We start from the raw sequence: 17,509 nt of genomic DNA on the forward strand, positions 1-17,509 counted from the left end.
ATTTCAGAGAAAATAAAAAATAAAAATCTGGCTGCCAAGCAAAGCGTGTGCTTTTTCTTTCTTTCAGAAATATATTTTTGTCTACGGCTTTCAAAATGCGTTCAGCTGAATTGGATGTAGAACAGATTTAGATACGCGCGCATATCCGGAACCTCTTTTCCACTAAATCTCTCTCTGTCAATCCTTCCATCCCATGCAGGTGACTGCACCCCCCCACCCCCTCTTTTCTTATCCCTGTAACTCTAAATGAGGTGCCCTGGGTGGCCATGATGTGGCCAGACTCATGCGCCAGGGTCTCACTCAGTAAAAGCTCAAGCAAACAGAGGATCAGGCAAAAGGCGTGGCGCTGCTGCAGGCCGGGCCGGGCCAAGCCGAGCGCCGCGTTAGGAGCGGTAGTCCTTTTTACTGTACGGCTTGTTCCCCAGGATGCTGTCCACCTCGTGTGTGATGGACGACGACAACTTTGGAAGAACCTGTGACGGGACACAGACGAAGGGTGGGGTGGGGTCAGTTTAAAAAAATAGTAAGTCAGTTTAGATTCAAATATTTTCACATCGCAGTTACACATTATCGCATCTAGAGGACAGCAAACAAAGAGTTCAGTTCCCCCCCACAGTAGGCTCCTGTTTAGATCGCGTTAACCAATTGAAAAATGTATTTTATATATAAACAAAAAATATAATGAAAGAGGTCTTGGGATTTTAAGTGTAAAAGAGAGTTTTATTTATTTAAAATGAACTCAAAGCTCGAGTTTGTCTTTCATGCTCTTTTACTTTTAGCTGCTTGCTGGTTTGGACTGATACACGATGAGTGGATTACGTATTTAGATAGTACGTTATCAAATGTAAAATTACTATATCACAAATAAAGTCCTCACCTCGAAATCTGATTAAAGATGGTAAAGCAGTTTATTCCACCATGATGTAACAACCGGCAAATAAAAAATGTATCCAGGCAGAACACATGAAGGAAAATGTGTTCTAATTATGTTCCCTTCCTGCATGTTGGATATTAAATCCATACTAAATAATAATAATAAATAAATACAATTGTATCCTCATTTGTACATTTTCTGCTCAGCTGAGGGATTGTGTGTCCATTTCAGGCTCCATTAGTAACATGTCCTTTAACGTGAACATTGTGTGTCCCTTGGGAAATGTGAACATGGCATTTTGAAAATAAAAAAAAATATCAAAAGTACAAATGGGAGAGGAGACAGTGAGGACACATCCTGCGAGAAAGGAGCTGGAATGCTCTTCAGTGTAGGACAGACATAATGCGAGCAGGGGACGGGTCTGAAACCCCCATTTAAAAGAAAGCATCTTACAAGGCGAGGAAGACATGGCCGTGAGCCCGCCCCCAGGCCCCCGGGCAGCCGATACTCTGCTGACCTTTTTAACTGGGTACAGTAAAGCACCGGAGCGTGCAGCAGCAAACTGCCCAAGAGGCTGAGCTGTACCCAGGAGAGGAGGCTGCTGTTACGGACTGTCGGGCACGAACACAAGGCCCGATCATGCAGGTCAGGCCTCATCTTTGCCAAATGAAAACCACAGAACAAAGACGGATACACACAAACACGAAAACACGCTCGATCTGGGCCTCACCTGTATCGCTCCTATGTTTTCCATCAACTGGTCGGTGTTGGACGCCCCTAAAAGGACAGAGCTCACCCCCTCGTTCCGTAGGCACCACGCTGCAGGAGACCAGTAAACAGCAATGACACCCCCGACCACCACCATACACCGATACACACTCTCCATCACACTGCACAACGTTTCCACACCGACATTTCACAAACACACAAATAGCAGTGAGTTGAATTCAAACACGGCGAGGAGTCATAGAAGCTGCGGTAAACAGTCGCACCCCTCCACTGGAAAATAACCCAGCAGCAACAATTATGAAGAAAGAGTTTGACTTCATAAGAAATAGTGAATTAGTGTGTAAGCAGAGCCACACACACACACACACACACACACATTTAAACTGTCATTACGTAACCGTGAGGCAAGTCTTTTATTCAGCAATGTCACAATGTTGAGCAAACAATGAAATACTATTTCATTAGTGAGGACAGTGTTTTGGGAAAATATTTGGAAAATTCACTCAATTCCAAAACTGCTAATAATAATAATTTGTAAAGAACACTGAGAACAAACGTACAAAAATAATTACCGGTACCCTCTGTTCAGTGCACTGTTATAATAGCGGGCTCTATTATGCAATACCACTGCTTTAGGAAATGTACTTGTACGCAGATTAAAGCATGAAGGGATAGAGAATTCTGTTGTAAAAATAGTGGGATTGCATTTCCACTCCAATCTAGCACCAACGACGGGAATGTGATTCAAAATGACAGCAGTGGAAAATCCTCCACTGGACCGACACAAATATCGAGATGCAATAACATCTATTAAATCTTTCTCCGCTCTCATGAGCACCATCTGACTCCTGAATTTACCACCTGCTCACCAGGAGCAGCGGATCTCAGTAGTGAGCCGAAGCCAGGAAGGCGCCTGTCATCGTTTTGTAGTTAGTTTTGTAGATTAATGGTTGACAATAATCTATTGTGCCACCCTGAGGCGCGCCAGAAAGGATTCATGGTAAGTGGGAGAGATGAAGGCTCCCACTAATGGCCCGTTAAATCTAATCTATGACACTGCATTACTGCAAGGGTGAAGAATCTGCTAGGGCCTGTGCACGACAGGAGAGGGACCCCCCCCCCCCCCCCCCGGATTTACCTTCCACGTCCCTCACGTCTGACGCTTTAACAACCCTCACAGGACTGTGCATATTTGGGAGTTGCACATTTTCACTTTCCCGCCTCGCAGGGGGTCAATAATGGGCACTTACTGGATTGAGATGCTGTTTTAATGCTGACACTGTAAACGGTTAAATACAACCCCAGACCTGCATGTACGAACATATCGCTGTCTTAATGTATTCAAAAGAATCACACAATGTCAGAACCGTGTCTGTCCCTTTAAATATATATATATATATATACCACTAAATAAATATATATAAACCTATTTTTAAAAAAAATTCTGCTTGTGTCTGTGTTTTTTAAAAGCTACCGTCGTGCCGGTTGACACACGCATGACAACATGACACACCGACAGCCAAACCAGACAGCTGACGTCAGCCTGGCCGAGACAGAGGGACGGACAGACAGACAGAAAGAGAGAGAGCGGCAGAGTGTATCTGCGTACCGATGGCGAGTTGCGGCAGAGTGCAGCCCAGCCGCTCCGCGATTGCCTGCAGCTCTTTCAACTTCGCCTGCTGACGCCGGCCCTCCTCACTCAAGATCTTGTCCTTTAACCACTGGTAACCCTGCCGAACACATGACACACCTGCTCAAAAAAACAGTGCCCTGCCCACACAGCGTCTGTGTCAGCAGGGCCTGCTTTTTGACAAGGGACTGTCTCCTGTTGTCTCCGCCTCAGCCAGGGAGACACAGAATGCCAGAAAGCGAAATGCTGCATCTTTTGGTTTGTTATCGCAAATAGAGGAAGACGAAGGCTCTGCTTGCAATCAGCTGAGCCAAAACTTATATTATAATGCAAGTTATATTATAATATCAGAAATATCCACAAACAGCCACAAGCAACACTGAACTACGCAGGAGGGGGCACATTGCACACACACCCCAGTTAAAGTACTGCACAACACCAACACGGAGCATGAAAGGGTGTAACCGACAGTCACTGACACACAATCCAAAGATACACAACATGCCACCTCACCACACAAAGGCATCATGACAGTGAGGCGTTAGATTCAGGGGGTCTCTTAGGGTTTTGTTCAAATTCTGGATGTCTAAGTCTTGTTTTTATAATAGCATCCTCGACACAATGTGGAATCTGTGGTTGCTGAAAGCAATAGCACTGCCATTGTTCTGTGACTATGCATTTTTGCGTGTTTTTTTTTGTGTGTCCGCTAAAATGCATTAAGCCGACACCAGCTTAGCAAACAACATCAAACAGTGCAGCTCGGGAGAGGGTGCACAGGAGTGCATGGTGTCAACGCGGCACTGAAAACATACAGCTATGAGGCGTGCACCTGTAAGACATAAACACACAATGAACAAACAGAAGGGAAACAGAGCAGTGGCAACGGCACAAACAACCAGAGCGGGACAAAGACAGGAAACAGAAGCAAGCGCCGTTGCGTCTACCTTCAGAGAAGCCCGCGAGTAGGGAGGCACCCTGCCGTCGTATTTCCCCGAGATGATCCCACAGGCCAAAGGAGACCAGGTCATAGCCCCCACACCTGAAGATGAGAACATGCTATTGTCCTCACAATGCCGTACTTTAATACAGAATGCAATACAACATTCTGTTGAATCCCGTATCATGGAAACACTGTACATGTCTGTTGCCTATCAAGGTGCAAGACGGTCCTTAGGGAACCTAGAACAGAGATGTGCTTCCTGGGTCTGTCAGGATTCAACCTGTTCTCTACCCAAAGCCAAGCATCCATCAGTGCGCACCGATCTTATGGAAGAGCTCAGGGAGCTGCACCTCCACCTTCTCTCTCTGGAACATATGGTACTCAGCCTGCTCACAGATGGGAGGGATTTGGTTGAACTGTCGTGCCACAGAGTAAGCTTCCTAAGGAAAAACAACAAATAAGAAATATTGGGGTTAAACCATATAGTGTACGGTGATGTACAAGTAGGACACGACAAGGTTAGAAATAACTACAAATAGTTCTGATGTCCTCAAACTGAGCTGGGAATAAATATTAGCCCTGTGTATGACTTTTGGGCTCCCATCTACCCAGATCAAATCAGTCCCACCATGATCTCCATTGGGCTCCAGCGGGATGTTCCCCAGTACATGGCCATGCCTTGGTTTATCACATGGGTCATTGCTCGAACTGTTTCTGCAAGTAGAAATACGAAGGTGTCGTCATAAATGCTGGATTCACCCGGTTGCATTTCACTGTGGTGCTCTAGAAAGACGCCATATTGACCAAGACTTCTAGAAGGAGCTCTTGAATCTCAATGGAACCTTCTTGGCCTCGTAAAGAATAGAAAACAAAAACATCCTGAGAGCCTATATCTGAGCCGCTTCTTCTTTCTTTTTTTTTAATGGAATGAGTCTTTTGGGCGAGAAGAGGAAAAGCTGATTATGTTAATTGAAATGGTGAGTAATTCATTCTGATGAAGGAGACATCTATTTATAAAAGAGCAAACTTGAATGACATTGATGTAAAAATCCGAAGCAATCTGCAACATGATGCAGGAAAAAACAGAACACACAGATGGAACGCGGGGACATTCGCTTCATCACCAACAAGCATCCACAAAGCTGATCAACTATAGTAAAATATAGTTAGAACTGAGGGTTGAAAAGATGTTCTAATATTTCATATTTTGATCTATAAAATGAAAAACACGCCAGGGATGATTTCTTTCCATTACTGTGATGAACAGGCTTGTCTGAATGTGACATATTAGTATCCTGTTATTGTGTCAGTCCATCACTGCTTTTGCTCTAAATCCATCAGATAGGGAATTTCACTCAGCGGCCGCAGCGGCAGCAAAGATAACGTCACATTGTCCAACTTTAATTTCCGGCTTTATTGACAACTCGGTTTATTGGACCGTTGACCAAAAATACCAAACGCTATATGAAGGAGGAGTGTGTTGGAGCGTCTATCTTTCCCCCGTTGCTGATGTGCTTTTTCTGAAGTCTTCTGACAGCTAAAGCGCCTTCGTATCATCGAGTGGGTTAAGCGGGTTTCTCTGTAAACTGAAGACAGCGCAGCTCCTCTCCGTCCCGCGTCACAGCCCTTAAGCTACTGCCGGGCCATAATAAAACGCACCAGATGGTCTAACTGCTGTGGGTCCGAAGATGTAGTAGAGTCAGAGCCATTCATGTGAAGAGCATAGTCTCAATGTGCAGTTGGAAAAATGAATTGCGTCCACTTTAACGTCAGCTAACAAGAAGCTAAAGCATTTTCCACAGAGCTGGAAAATATGGGAAATGTGACAAAACATAGTGAAATGTGTAAAATGAGAAAAACGGAGTATTTAAAAAAAATATGAAGGATAAGTATAGAAGAGAGAAGTATTTACCTTCCATGGGTGTATTTGGGTCTGGCCTGTTTGCAAAAACCACATCTACATAGTCTAACTGCAGTCGTTCTAGCGAGGCCTTCAGACCTAGAATGAACCGGAGTCAGAGAGCAAGAATTCAAGTCTTTACACGACATCATTTTGATTCAGAGTAATCTATATCTAGATATAATCTAAACATACTGCCAAAGAATGAATGCAGAGGGCTCCCAAATCATTTAATCTCCCTTAAGTTTTCCACAGAAAACAAAAAGTGTCTATAAATATTTATAAGTGCAGTTTGGATTCCCTCGAGTTAAAGCAACTAATTATAGGAAGCATTCTGTTGATGTAGTGTCCTTCAATGAAATAATAGTTTAGTTCCGCGGCTTACCTTCTATAATGTGTTTTCGGGATAAACCTCTTTCTGTCTCTGCTCTATAATAAAAAAAAACAGACGTTACATTATCAACAGCTTCTTGAAATATGCCTGCGATGCCTCCCCTTCATGCTCTCCGAAGATACACAACAACATTCTTCTGCAAAAATATGATCTAATAAATGCTCGAGCTTATTGGAAGTCACTGAAGGAAGATTAGTCTGCTTGACACATGATGCCATTAGAAAACAGTGTCAAACAAGTAGAGCAAAATTATACAGCAATATCGTTTCTTTTGTGGATAGAAACTTTCGCTAAAGTAGTGTCGAGACAAAACTTACTTTCCCCCCCAGAATATCTTTGTTGTTATCACTAGACTCGAGCGCCTGAAAAATTAAAAGACAGAACACCGATTAAAACAGAAGTGAGTTGAGCAAAAAGCGTTCTAAACTAAAGGTATTTACACCTAGGAAGAAAAGCTCCTAAACATCAGCATCTGTTCTTCAACCCATGCTAAGCCTCAGAATGAATGCTGCACACATACAATATAGGGCGGTAGAGCTACACAAACAAACAGAGCAGAAGACAAGCACTCGAGGGTTATCCTTTATTTAGAGGCTCTGAAGAGGGACACAGGAGGGTGGGACCGGCTGCCTGCATTAATCTTTCATCTCCCAATCTTACCATTTTCACACACAGACATCCTCCCAATAAGTGCAAAAGAAAAAAAGACAAGATAAAGAAGGCCAACAGGGACGGAAATTAAAATCCACCCAACTCAATTAAAGTGTACCGTACCTCCACCCTTTCTTCTTTATGATGTTTCCAAGCACCACCTCTGCCCTGAGAAGCAGACAAGATGATTGACAGCGGACTGGGGAGAGATTTTAACCTCTTAATGAAATAAAACAGTCAAGCTGTGTGCGTGTATAATGCATGAGGCAACCTTCAGTGGGAGGACCACCTGTTTGGGGCTGGGGAGCGTGTCTTTATCGGGCAGGTCAGAGTCAGTGGGGGCGGCGCGAACCCAGCTGCGTTGCGGAGACACCACTAAGCCGCTCATTAGAAGCCACATGGGGTTCATTAGGGCCGGCCGACAGCTGCCAGTCACAATTAACCGCGTTTCCTGACAACAGCTGCTTCACATAAAATGCGTTTGGAAGCTCCATTCAGACAAAAAATGACCAACTGCGATTTTCTACAGATTCATTTGGGGTAAAAACTGATAAATATAGGTAGCTGCTCCGATCAATGCAGTTTTAAAATGTGCTTTAAAAGTACATGCGATATTGTTATTCTCACAGCGCATTAGAGCTCCTGATGGAGTCGAACAACAAAACCGTCCGAACACAACGATAGATCATCTCGTTTGTACTAAAGACACATACTGGGATGGCCGTTTTAAAAGTGCTAAAGGAAAGTTGTGGCATTTCTCAGATCTGCAACAGATCACTCTTCCATTTGCAATTAAATCTGTTGAAATATCCTGTTTTTTTAACTGTATCACTTTGCATGGATGTTTTATTATTATAACAAAACAAAATGTTTCGATTTATGCTTGGACATGATACAATTCGATTACATTAGCCGCAATTACCAGTTAGTTCCCATAAAATTCCCATGGAATATTTCCAAAATTCCCCATCTTAACTTCCCATGGAAATGTACTGGAAATTGTCCGCCCCTTTGCAGCCCTGTTGGTCATTCAGGCTGATGCTGCTGTGTGGAACGTTGTTACTTTTGTGCAGGCAGTGCAGAGTTGCTGCTTTCCCCGTTAGGTGCTGCTGCATTCTGCTGCTAAAGGGGCCATTAAGGGGTTAAAGGGGTCTCTCTGCTGTCACGGATGAGTGTGTGATTGGCCTTTTAGGTGATGTCTGCACTGTCTGAGGATGAGTTCAAAATAAATCGCTCTATGCTAACTATTTTCTCTATATAATACCGGATTGATGATCTTATCGGCTCTGTGATGTTGACTGCTAGGACCTGTATACAGTATGTATACACTTTTAAAGTACCGGTACTTCTATTTCAATGTGTCGATACTGGTACATGGTATTAAGGAATTATGCAGATGGCTTTTATGGAGCCTACTAATCCCGTAAGTGATATTATCTTAGTAGGTGGCGCTCTTCTCTGGGTAGTTTCAGACCCGCCAGCTGGACCCACAGCTCTTTTGACAATGCCAAGCACCCCCAGAGGGTAATGTTGTGTCTCTGTGTCCACGAGACACGTGAGAGAGAGAGAGAGAGAGAGAGAGAGAGAGAGAGCATCGTCTCCTCTGCGTGTTGTCCTGCTGAATGCAAGGTGTGCAATTTGAGAAGCCAAAAAGGCTGCACTGTGCCTTTGTTCATCCATCCATTAATCAGGTCTGTATTCCAGTTCAGATAAATGATATATCTCTAGGGATTAGACATAGTGCATCATTCATGGGTTTAAAATACATTAGTACGTTCATATTTCTCTGTACTTATTGTGTTCAATAATGCACAAAGGACATGCAATCTATTTTCTATTGCAGTCTAATTTTAAAGGCTTAGTATGTGAAGTAGCTCCATTATATGAACAGATCATGTTTATTAAAGTAATTACACACATGTATTTACACATGACTGAGTAACAGTCGTACTCAGTGTAGCTATGGATGTGCAAGAATTACAAATCACCATAATGCAACAGCCAGAAACAGCCAAGTGTTTATGATTGTTTACAGCTTACCAACTGTAGTTACACTGTACAACACAAGCATGTACATTATAGCAGCCTGCATGTAAAGCTATTGGGGGGGGGTCTTTACATATAGGAAATATAAATGATGTAGGTGCGCTTAATTTATCCTAGTCTTGTGTGTGTGTGTAAAATAAGCTCCTCCGTGATGTCAGGATTAACACACAGACACATGCCGAGCGGTGTGACATGTTCTCCGAACATGCCCAACAGATTTGTGTCGCTTGTTTCGTGGGTAGTAAATGATCAAAGTCAGAGTTGGTCATATTTCGGTGCCATACTTTTTTTTCTTTCTGCGTGGTGAAAACAACAACGCTTCAGATTGTTGAAAGCACTGATGTTCGACTGCCGAGATCAGAAACGGTGCGACGCCTCAAGAGTGAAAAACAATGACAAAGTGTTGATAGCAAGCGCAACCCTAACCCAAGGAACAGAGACAGAGACCTGTTGTCTCCCTCTCTTGAACAGGTTATTAGAATATAGATGGCAAACAAACAAAGTCCACATTAGAAGAGCCCTCAGAGCGCAGACCTCCACCGAGCAGCTCATTCCCCTCCTAATTAGATTTACACCGTCCACATGGTGATCTGGATCATCAGCAAAAGGTTATAAATTGTTCTTGGTATCTTTATGCACCAACCATGAAAAGCAAAAGTGATTCAGGGTTGATGTGTGTTTCCAACTGAGACCTGCTGCTTTTACAAACAATCACGACTGAGCAGCTCCCTGCTCTCTGCCCATTGGCCTGCGGCACCGGATATACTCACTTTCCGGCAGCGTAGACCTCCGCCGTGTCAAACAGATTGATGCCATTTTCGTAGGCTAGAGTCATCAGCTGCTCTGCCACCTGTTGAGCAAGGTGAGGATGAGAAAGAGACCGCTTTAACTGAGATATTTGGACTTTTCCGTCACAAAACTTTGCTCACAATAGAAGGTTTAATCTTCATGTAATGCATTTAATCTGGAGCTGTGACTTGCTATAGCAGCTCGTTTCCACCACGAGTTAAAAACAACCATCCCGAGCCAACCAGATCACAAGCGGGGTTTCCATTCCCAAGCTTTGATTGATGGAAAACGACTGAATCCAACTCACCTCATCTGTTATCTGTCCGCCGAATGTTACCCACGTTCCTGCAGAGAGAGAGAAAAGGTGGGGTCAGGGTAAAACCACATGAACACATGCGTGCATGTTCCAAAAAAAGCGATCCTTCAAGTGGTGTACGAGGAACAAGAACTAAGGAAGAAGGGGCACCGAGTTGGGTTAATATATTCAAGCCATTTTAACACTTCTGCAGAGTCAGAGGAACTGAATTTCACACTTGAAATCACTTCAATCTCCTCATTTAAAGATAAAAGAGAGTGGGCGGGGGGGGGGGGGGGGGGGTCCGGTGGGGAGTTCCCTTCATGAATCTGTTTGACAAACTCGACTTTCTCCCTGTGGCTCTTACCTAATCCAAGGCAGGACACCCGGAGACCTGACTTCCCAAGGTTTCTGTCATCACAGAAAGAATTAGTATTAGCATGAATGCAGCACAGCGGTGGCAGTTATTTGTGATTCTTCCACTCTGGCGTGGCCTCTGACCCTGAAAGCAGAACCTGAGCGGATAAATTAGAATATGCTCTTAAGCGGGCTGAAACTTCAGGATTCCTCCGCTGCCGCTCGACTTTGAATCCTCGACAGCGAAGCAAAAGCTAAACTAGTCACAACATCGGCTCCTAAAGCCGCCGTCTCCCAGCCTACCGCAGCTCAGAGAGACCCCCCCCCCCCCCTTCTGCTGACAATCACAGATGTGCTTTTAAGCACTCAGATAAAGGATCTGGTAAAAATGTGCGGTGATGTATTTTTTTCATACTTGTGTGTGTGCGTCTTCAGAGTAGACCATAATAGTTCTGATAGTACTGATTTAAAGAATCCTTAAGAAGACAAACTGAAGGGAGCTACTTCTGGTCAAGCTCTTTCAAAAAAAGAAATAAAAAATAAGCTGGCAGCGTAAAGACATAAAAGATGTGCGGCTGCAGAGATGATGTAACGTGTGCAGGTGTCAAAGTGAGCGTGTGGGCGGCTCTCTCATTTATTTTTATAAGACCGGCTGTAAAGAAATGGACAGGACTTCAGATGGAGGATAGGTGAGCGGCACTAATCGACATATGTGTGTGTGCGTGTGTGTGTGTGTGTGTGTGGGATGGGGGTGTAAAGCCAGTATAAGATTGCTGAATTGCTGCAGTGACTAAGAAGACACTCATCTCACCATGATCTTAACATCAAGTCTTTGAATAGATATGGGTATGTAGCTCTCCTACTAGGCTACATGTGTCTTCTAGTGAGACAAAAATGATTTTCAAATGTTTTATTTTATGCATCTTCACGTGCAGTCATTGTTATTTTGGAGTTAGTCAGAATCCGAATAACTTTCTTGTATCCCAGAGGGAAATTCTGTTTGCAACAGTGCTCCACTCGACAAAACTTAGAAAGAAGAAACTGAGACGGTGTGATAGATATATAATAGAAGGTTTACAATGATGCATTGTATATTTCTATTGCCACAGGAAGGAAAGATCTTCTATGGCGCTGACTTGTTGAGGAGCGTGGTCTCAGCCTTTCTCTGTGTGCTCCTGTGTTGTTCCAGGAGCTGATGGAGGAGGTGGGTGGTCTAGTCCAGGAAGCATCCAGCTAGATGTTCAACGCACCAATGCAGCGTCATTAGCTCCATTCTTTCTTCTTCTTCATGTCACCGGATTGCCATGGATTCTTGGAGAATCTCTCCATTCATTTGTTGCATTTGATTTCCTACTTGAGTTACGTATTGCAGGTTACATTACACTTTAGCTGAGCATAATGAATCCTCCACTTTGAATTCATATGTTGGTTGACCTCGGCAGTCACTAATTGGAGGTGACCCGTTTCAACTAGAACCCCCCAGCACACCAAGGTCACCATAAAGGTCAGATTTTCTGAAGTGCAATTATTACCAGTCAGTGTTTATTTATCCTGTTTTGTGTCACCTCACAAAGTTGTTAATACTAGCCCGTTTAAATCAGTCAGACAGAAAATACCTACGAGTTAATGAAACCACTAGCTGCACAAATAATCCTCAACGAAGTTGAGTTGGTCGCTTCACAGCCTTTAAAACATTCATGGAATGAACAAAATGTGTTTATGTTAAATCTGTTCATTCCCGCTTTCCTGCTCTCTGACTATAAATTATAAACTACTTAAGAGAGGCGCATCAAGAAAGATTAGAAACACAAAGCATTCAGACCGAGCTGAAAGCGAGAGGCGTCGAGTCAATGGATGGCAAAGGGCGGGGCGAGGTGATGAATGACGCAATAGTGTCGCAGCGCCGTGAAGAGGAATGTGTTCACTGAGCAGAACTATTAATACGGCCTCATCGGTGGCTTGGACTTCAGAAAAACCCACATCCCAAACGCCAGTCGCTCGCGCTGGCGGCAGGTGGTTTACTCCTCCAATCAGGTTTATGTAACATTCACTCCACTTACAGGACGGGGGGGGGGGGGGGGGGAGCAGAGAACTTACCAGACGAAAAGGGTCCCAGCAGGACAATGATAAACACAAGGATAGTGATTCAACATGCAACTCATCTAAAAGTGAATATTTCTCCATCGTCTGCAGATGAAACTTTGCATTTAAACAGGATGTAATGCTCCTCTTACACACTCCAGCTGGGGGGCCTCTTTGTAGCTCAAAACATAGACTCCAACACTCATTTGAAAGGTCAAGATGGATTTATATAGGAGAGATGTGACTGGAGGGGAATGGATAAAGGGCATTGTTTAAGAAAAGTTTAAATGCTGCTGAAAATTGCTGTTGATGCTATTTTGTTTTCTTCAGTTAAGAGTTACCAAGAAGCCACAAGAAGGAGCAATGAACCCTTAGCTGAGAATTTAGACTGGCAGGAGGAAGCGGTTGATCTATTCTAGTTCTTGTTGAGCAGAGCCTTCCAGCCATTTCTGCTCTACACTCAGCTTGAAAGCTCCACGATGCCTCACGGAGGCCATTAACGCCAAACAGTCCATTATGCACCGTATATTTGCTTCCAGCACACCGTGAAGCCCTTCAAACCACACGGAGGATTCCAAGCCTTCCATTGTCCTGCCACACTGAACTGCTAGAACATCCCAACATGCTTTTAAAGTGGAATATATTTGCCAAAGGATACCATAAGAATATATTCATTTGCAAGGTCGATCAATGGAATATGTTTTACAAAAGCTCTTGGGGGGGCCACGGTCATTTAAAAACATTTACTCAGTCCAGATCGTGAATATCACCAGACATGCATCTCAAGGATATACTTGGGTGTATCTTTGGTAAAATTCATCCATTCATCATTCATCCAATGTGCCACCTCATATTGATAAAAAAGCAAATTTTGAATGTAACTGCATTAATATAAAACAAACTGGAGCCAACATTGCGAGTCGGTACTCATAAACACACATGAATACCAATGATATAGATGAGTACTGCACTCTAGTACGTACTTCCATTGAGCTAAAGCTCGGGCCTTCTGCTAGAGAAAAGCCTTGCTTACATTTGTGCTCCTTAGCTGCTTTACTCATGGTGAAATATGAAATTCAAATGGTTTCCTATGCAAAAAGAAATACAAAGTTAACTGTCAAAGTACTGTAAATTTGTTAGTTCGTTGATCCAATAGGTTTTAATTAACTCTGATATATGTAAATAATAAAAATCAGGTGTGGCAGTTTAAATGTCTGAATTTGAGCCACATCTGCATTTTACCATTATTTAATGCCAAACAAACCATCATGAGTATTTATTTGTTGATATGGTTACTATGGCAAACAGAAATGAACAGCTACAATGCCAATAATGAGTGAGATGTAGAGAAATTCAACGCACGCACGCACGCACACACACCATCTAATTAAACTATCAGTGAGGCAAAACAGCCGTCTTCATTTTCTCCTTCAGCATAACACAAATGTGTCTCTCACATGCAGACACACTTAGAGATTCACCGTCAAACTATTCTGCACCGACACCAACACAAACAAACCCTCGATGCATGCAGGGAAATGCAAACCGACAATCTCACCATTTCCTCCACGCCGCCCACAGCAAACAGATTCTGTGCACATTTAAGATGTAACGAAGTGGCTGCTGTGGCCTGAGTGGAGTGGATCACTCTTGGTGATTACCATCAAGAGTGGATGTAGTGCACGGCCGTGTTTGTGATGTGTTTATTATGTACCGGTATTATATATGATTCACATTTACCATGGGAGTTTAGGATGTGGAAAGCTGGAAAGCTGGCTCCCGGATGAAGAGCGTGCAGGAATACGTCCGAGCACTCACCCACACTCTCAGCGCCCAAAATCTCACACCCACAGCATTTGTCACCCAAGCCACAGAGATGCAGGCTGTTGCATCGGTGTAACAAAATTTTGGGAAAATTATGCTCAGTTTTATCCGTCATGACAAGGAAAAAATGTTTTCATACAGCTAGACAGCCATGTTATTACAGCAAATATATATTATGCACACACACCCATGGATTGAACAGCTCATCTCTATGTCTTCAATCACAATACATTAAGAGATTGCACAACTTAATGGTTGGAGTGTCGTGACCCACATTCACAGCGTTGTTAGTAGACATTTACGGTGAACTTCACAAACTAACATGGAGCTATAGAGAAGGAATCCTCCTGACAGTCGGCGCTGAGGCAAGTTTAGCTTTAGATTGAGGGTGGGGAAGTGAGTCGGGCTCTGATTTGCTGTACATGGACGCTGCAGAAAAAAAGACAAGTGCAGGACAGCCAAGGCGTTTTGAAGCTCAAACGTACAAAAGAACAAATGTTATCCACAGCAGTCTGTAGTGGGCTCTCCCACTGCACAAAGAGAAATGACGTGCATTTAAACTCATTCACCTCAGAATTACGTTAGAGGTTTATTTATTTGCTATCCTTAAGCAAATAAAACTGGTTCTTGTAGGTGACAACCTTTTTTATGATTGTCTGTCGGTTTGGTGGCTTGAGAAAAGCTGAAAATTGAACTTTTTAGAGCAGGGATTTTATGAGATTGACTCCCTACCTGCACTTCCTTCCCCGTCTCTCAGATATTCTTCCATTCCCAGAGTCTACTTTGCATAATCATAAGCCTTTTTGTGTGTTCCATTAATTCAGCCCTGCCTGGAGCCATTTAATCACTCCGGAGAGGAGGTACAGCCATCACACTCAAGTCTGGTGATTTTAACCTGTCATATCGTGCAGGCCCAGAACCAATCCCTCCGTACCTTCAAAACATCTTGAATTTGATGGGTTTCCTTTGCCTCATCTAGGAGGTCACTCCTAACCTAACCTGCATCCCTGCTGTAGACGGTCTTGATTCAGGCATGCTGCTGCCATTCAAGGGAGATGAGAGGACTGCATTCTGATGTGAGGATAACCACATCAGAATAGCCTATTTATTTTTTTATAACTTTTGCTGCACCAGAATATTTGTGTCCACGGAAAAGGTTAGCAACAAAATAATAAAAATGAATAGCTAAATGTGAAAGTACGCAAACGGAAGGAACCATTTATGAGATGCCTTACCTTACCCTTTAGGTACCAAACGAAGCTTAACCCCAACTGTCTCCCTTTAAAATGAATTATGTCCGTGGGAGATTGAACACAAGCCATTTCCCATTAAGTACAGATGGATACGGATGATCGATATTACACTGAACACACTGTCTGACCCACAAAGAAAAAACTGTTGCACCCCAGACGAAGAAGGGAACTGTGCAGTCATGTTGTCCATGCAAACGCTGACTCTGATAGCCACATCTGAACGATACAACAGTGTCAGGAGCACAGATCACTTCAGCTCGCAGTAACGGCGCCTGAACTAATATTAACCCCACAACTCTCCCTGACTGTCCTCACTTCAACCTCCACTCCTTTCCCTTTCATTCACATCTATCAAAAATGGTAAACACCATAATGTATGACGCACACTTCACTGAACCTCACATCGCATTTAGGCTTGCATTGTGATTATTGCCATTATTGACATGAAGTGCAGTGAACGCACATAGCTACTGGCGAATCACATGTACGGCCTCATGATGTGCTTTAAAGACAACAGTACCGAGGATGGATGATACTTCCTTCTTAACTTTGTCTGTCACACGTCATCCTGCCTTTAGGTTTCAAGGACAAGAGATAAACTAATAATAATTAAGATGAACAGTTCCTGAATGAGCACAAACATTTTGGCATTTTGCTGCAGAACAAAACCAAATACATGCAAGACTGGTAAAATAAAACTCAGTATTTTTAAACACCACAGTAGATGAATAGAATTAAAATGTCTGAAAATGCCTTCAGTTTGTTATCCATTCAATCATATTTGTTTTTCTTGCATTTGTTTCAGTGTTTTCGGACAAACTTTTGTAGCCGCCCCATTCACATTTCAGACATGCCCTACCTATACTTCATGCCAGTCTTCATGCTTTGCTCGCTGGAGGAAGGCACACTCTGGACGGACAGTTGCCCCAGACTACGAGCCACCATCGCCACCGCTCTGAACTTGCTGCGGGTGCCTGTGTTGGGGCTGTTGGCATTCTGTCGGTTTAGCCGGTCCTCCGTGTTGCGGTTCACCGCTCCACGATGGTCCGTGCACACTAATGACACCTGCATCCTGGCGTTCGATTCCTCCGAGGACCGTCAGTCTTTCGGATGCAACTGTTTTGAAAGGGGGTGGCTGATGAGCTCCCGGTGGAAAAAAAGGGGGCTAAAAGGTGGAAGGACAGACTGCTGATCAGGGGAAAACACAATCCACTTAAAGATCCACCAGATAATGTGGGGAAAACAAATGTGCAAATAACGGAGTCTTCAAAATGCATAAAATGCAAACCCAAAAGAACACTACAAAAATGAGAAAAATCTACATTTAAAAACAAGTCCAAGAAAACAGCTTGAATGAATTCTCCCTCTTTTTGCGTGATTCATCTGGGTGTCCTCCTCTCGCTTTACCATTTAATCAGAAGCTCGTGAGAAACGGGCAGATTTAGAGTCTTGCAATTTCCTTTTAAAGCCGAGCTCAGTGCGACAGATAACACCTCTTGCTGCCAAAGCCTTAAGAGTGAAAACGCAAAGATCCACACAAAGAGCTGGTGAGAATAAAACACGAAGACTCACTTCACGGAGGTTCTCATCAACCCTTCCGTATCCGTCTCGACAGCTGCGTTGGCTGCTGAATATTCTACTGGATGCTACTGCATGTTAGCAAAAGGGCAACCCCATATTCACTTCCCCTCTCTGACCGAGGTCTGTATTAAACTTACATCTGTATGCTTGGCGCTCATGAATGA

The 17,509-nt window shown here is 43.5% G+C and overlaps 1 protein-coding gene across 1 annotated transcript; it reads right to left on the reverse strand.

Moving 5' to 3' along the window:
* Positions 1-383: 383 nt before the first annotated feature.
* On the reverse strand, positions 384-16,835 carry kcnab2a (potassium voltage-gated channel subfamily A regulatory beta subunit 2a). The gene is made up of 14 exons (XM_068742993.1): positions 16,624-16,835; positions 10,616-10,659; positions 10,261-10,298; positions 9,935-10,014; positions 7,242-7,286; positions 6,785-6,829; positions 6,459-6,502; positions 6,061-6,172; positions 4,802-4,907; positions 4,493-4,613; positions 4,178-4,272; positions 3,213-3,333; positions 1,605-1,693; positions 384-473 (listed from the first exon to the last, which is right to left on the reverse strand). Exons 1-14 carry the CDS (start codon positions 16,833-16,835, stop codon positions 384-386), a joined length of 1,242 nt encoding a protein of 413 aa, XP_068599094.1.
* Positions 16,836-17,509: the final 674 nt, after the last annotated feature.

Source organism: Brachionichthys hirsutus, chromosome 8, assembly GCF_040956055.1.
Source record: "Brachionichthys hirsutus isolate HB-005 chromosome 8, CSIRO-AGI_Bhir_v1, whole genome shotgun sequence".
Lineage (NCBI taxonomy): Eukaryota > Metazoa > Chordata > Actinopteri > Lophiiformes > Brachionichthyidae > Brachionichthys > Brachionichthys hirsutus.

What these genes read in the sequence shown, in the direction of transcription:
- kcnab2a (XM_068742993.1), bottom strand. Translation starts at nt 16,835, where the DNA reads ATGCAGGTGTCATTAGTGTGCACGGACCATCGTGGAGCGGTGAACCGC. An exon ending in AAGACTGGCATGAAGTATAG is followed by an intron (nt 10,660 to 16,623) that starts GTAGGGCATGTC and finishes CTGTGATGACAG; the next exon opens with AAACCTTGGGAAGTCAGGTC. An exon ending in TCTGCCGCAACTCGCCATCG is followed by an intron (nt 1,694 to 3,212) that starts GTACGCAGATAC and finishes GGTCTCCTGCAG; the next exon opens with CGTGGTGCCTACGGAACGAG.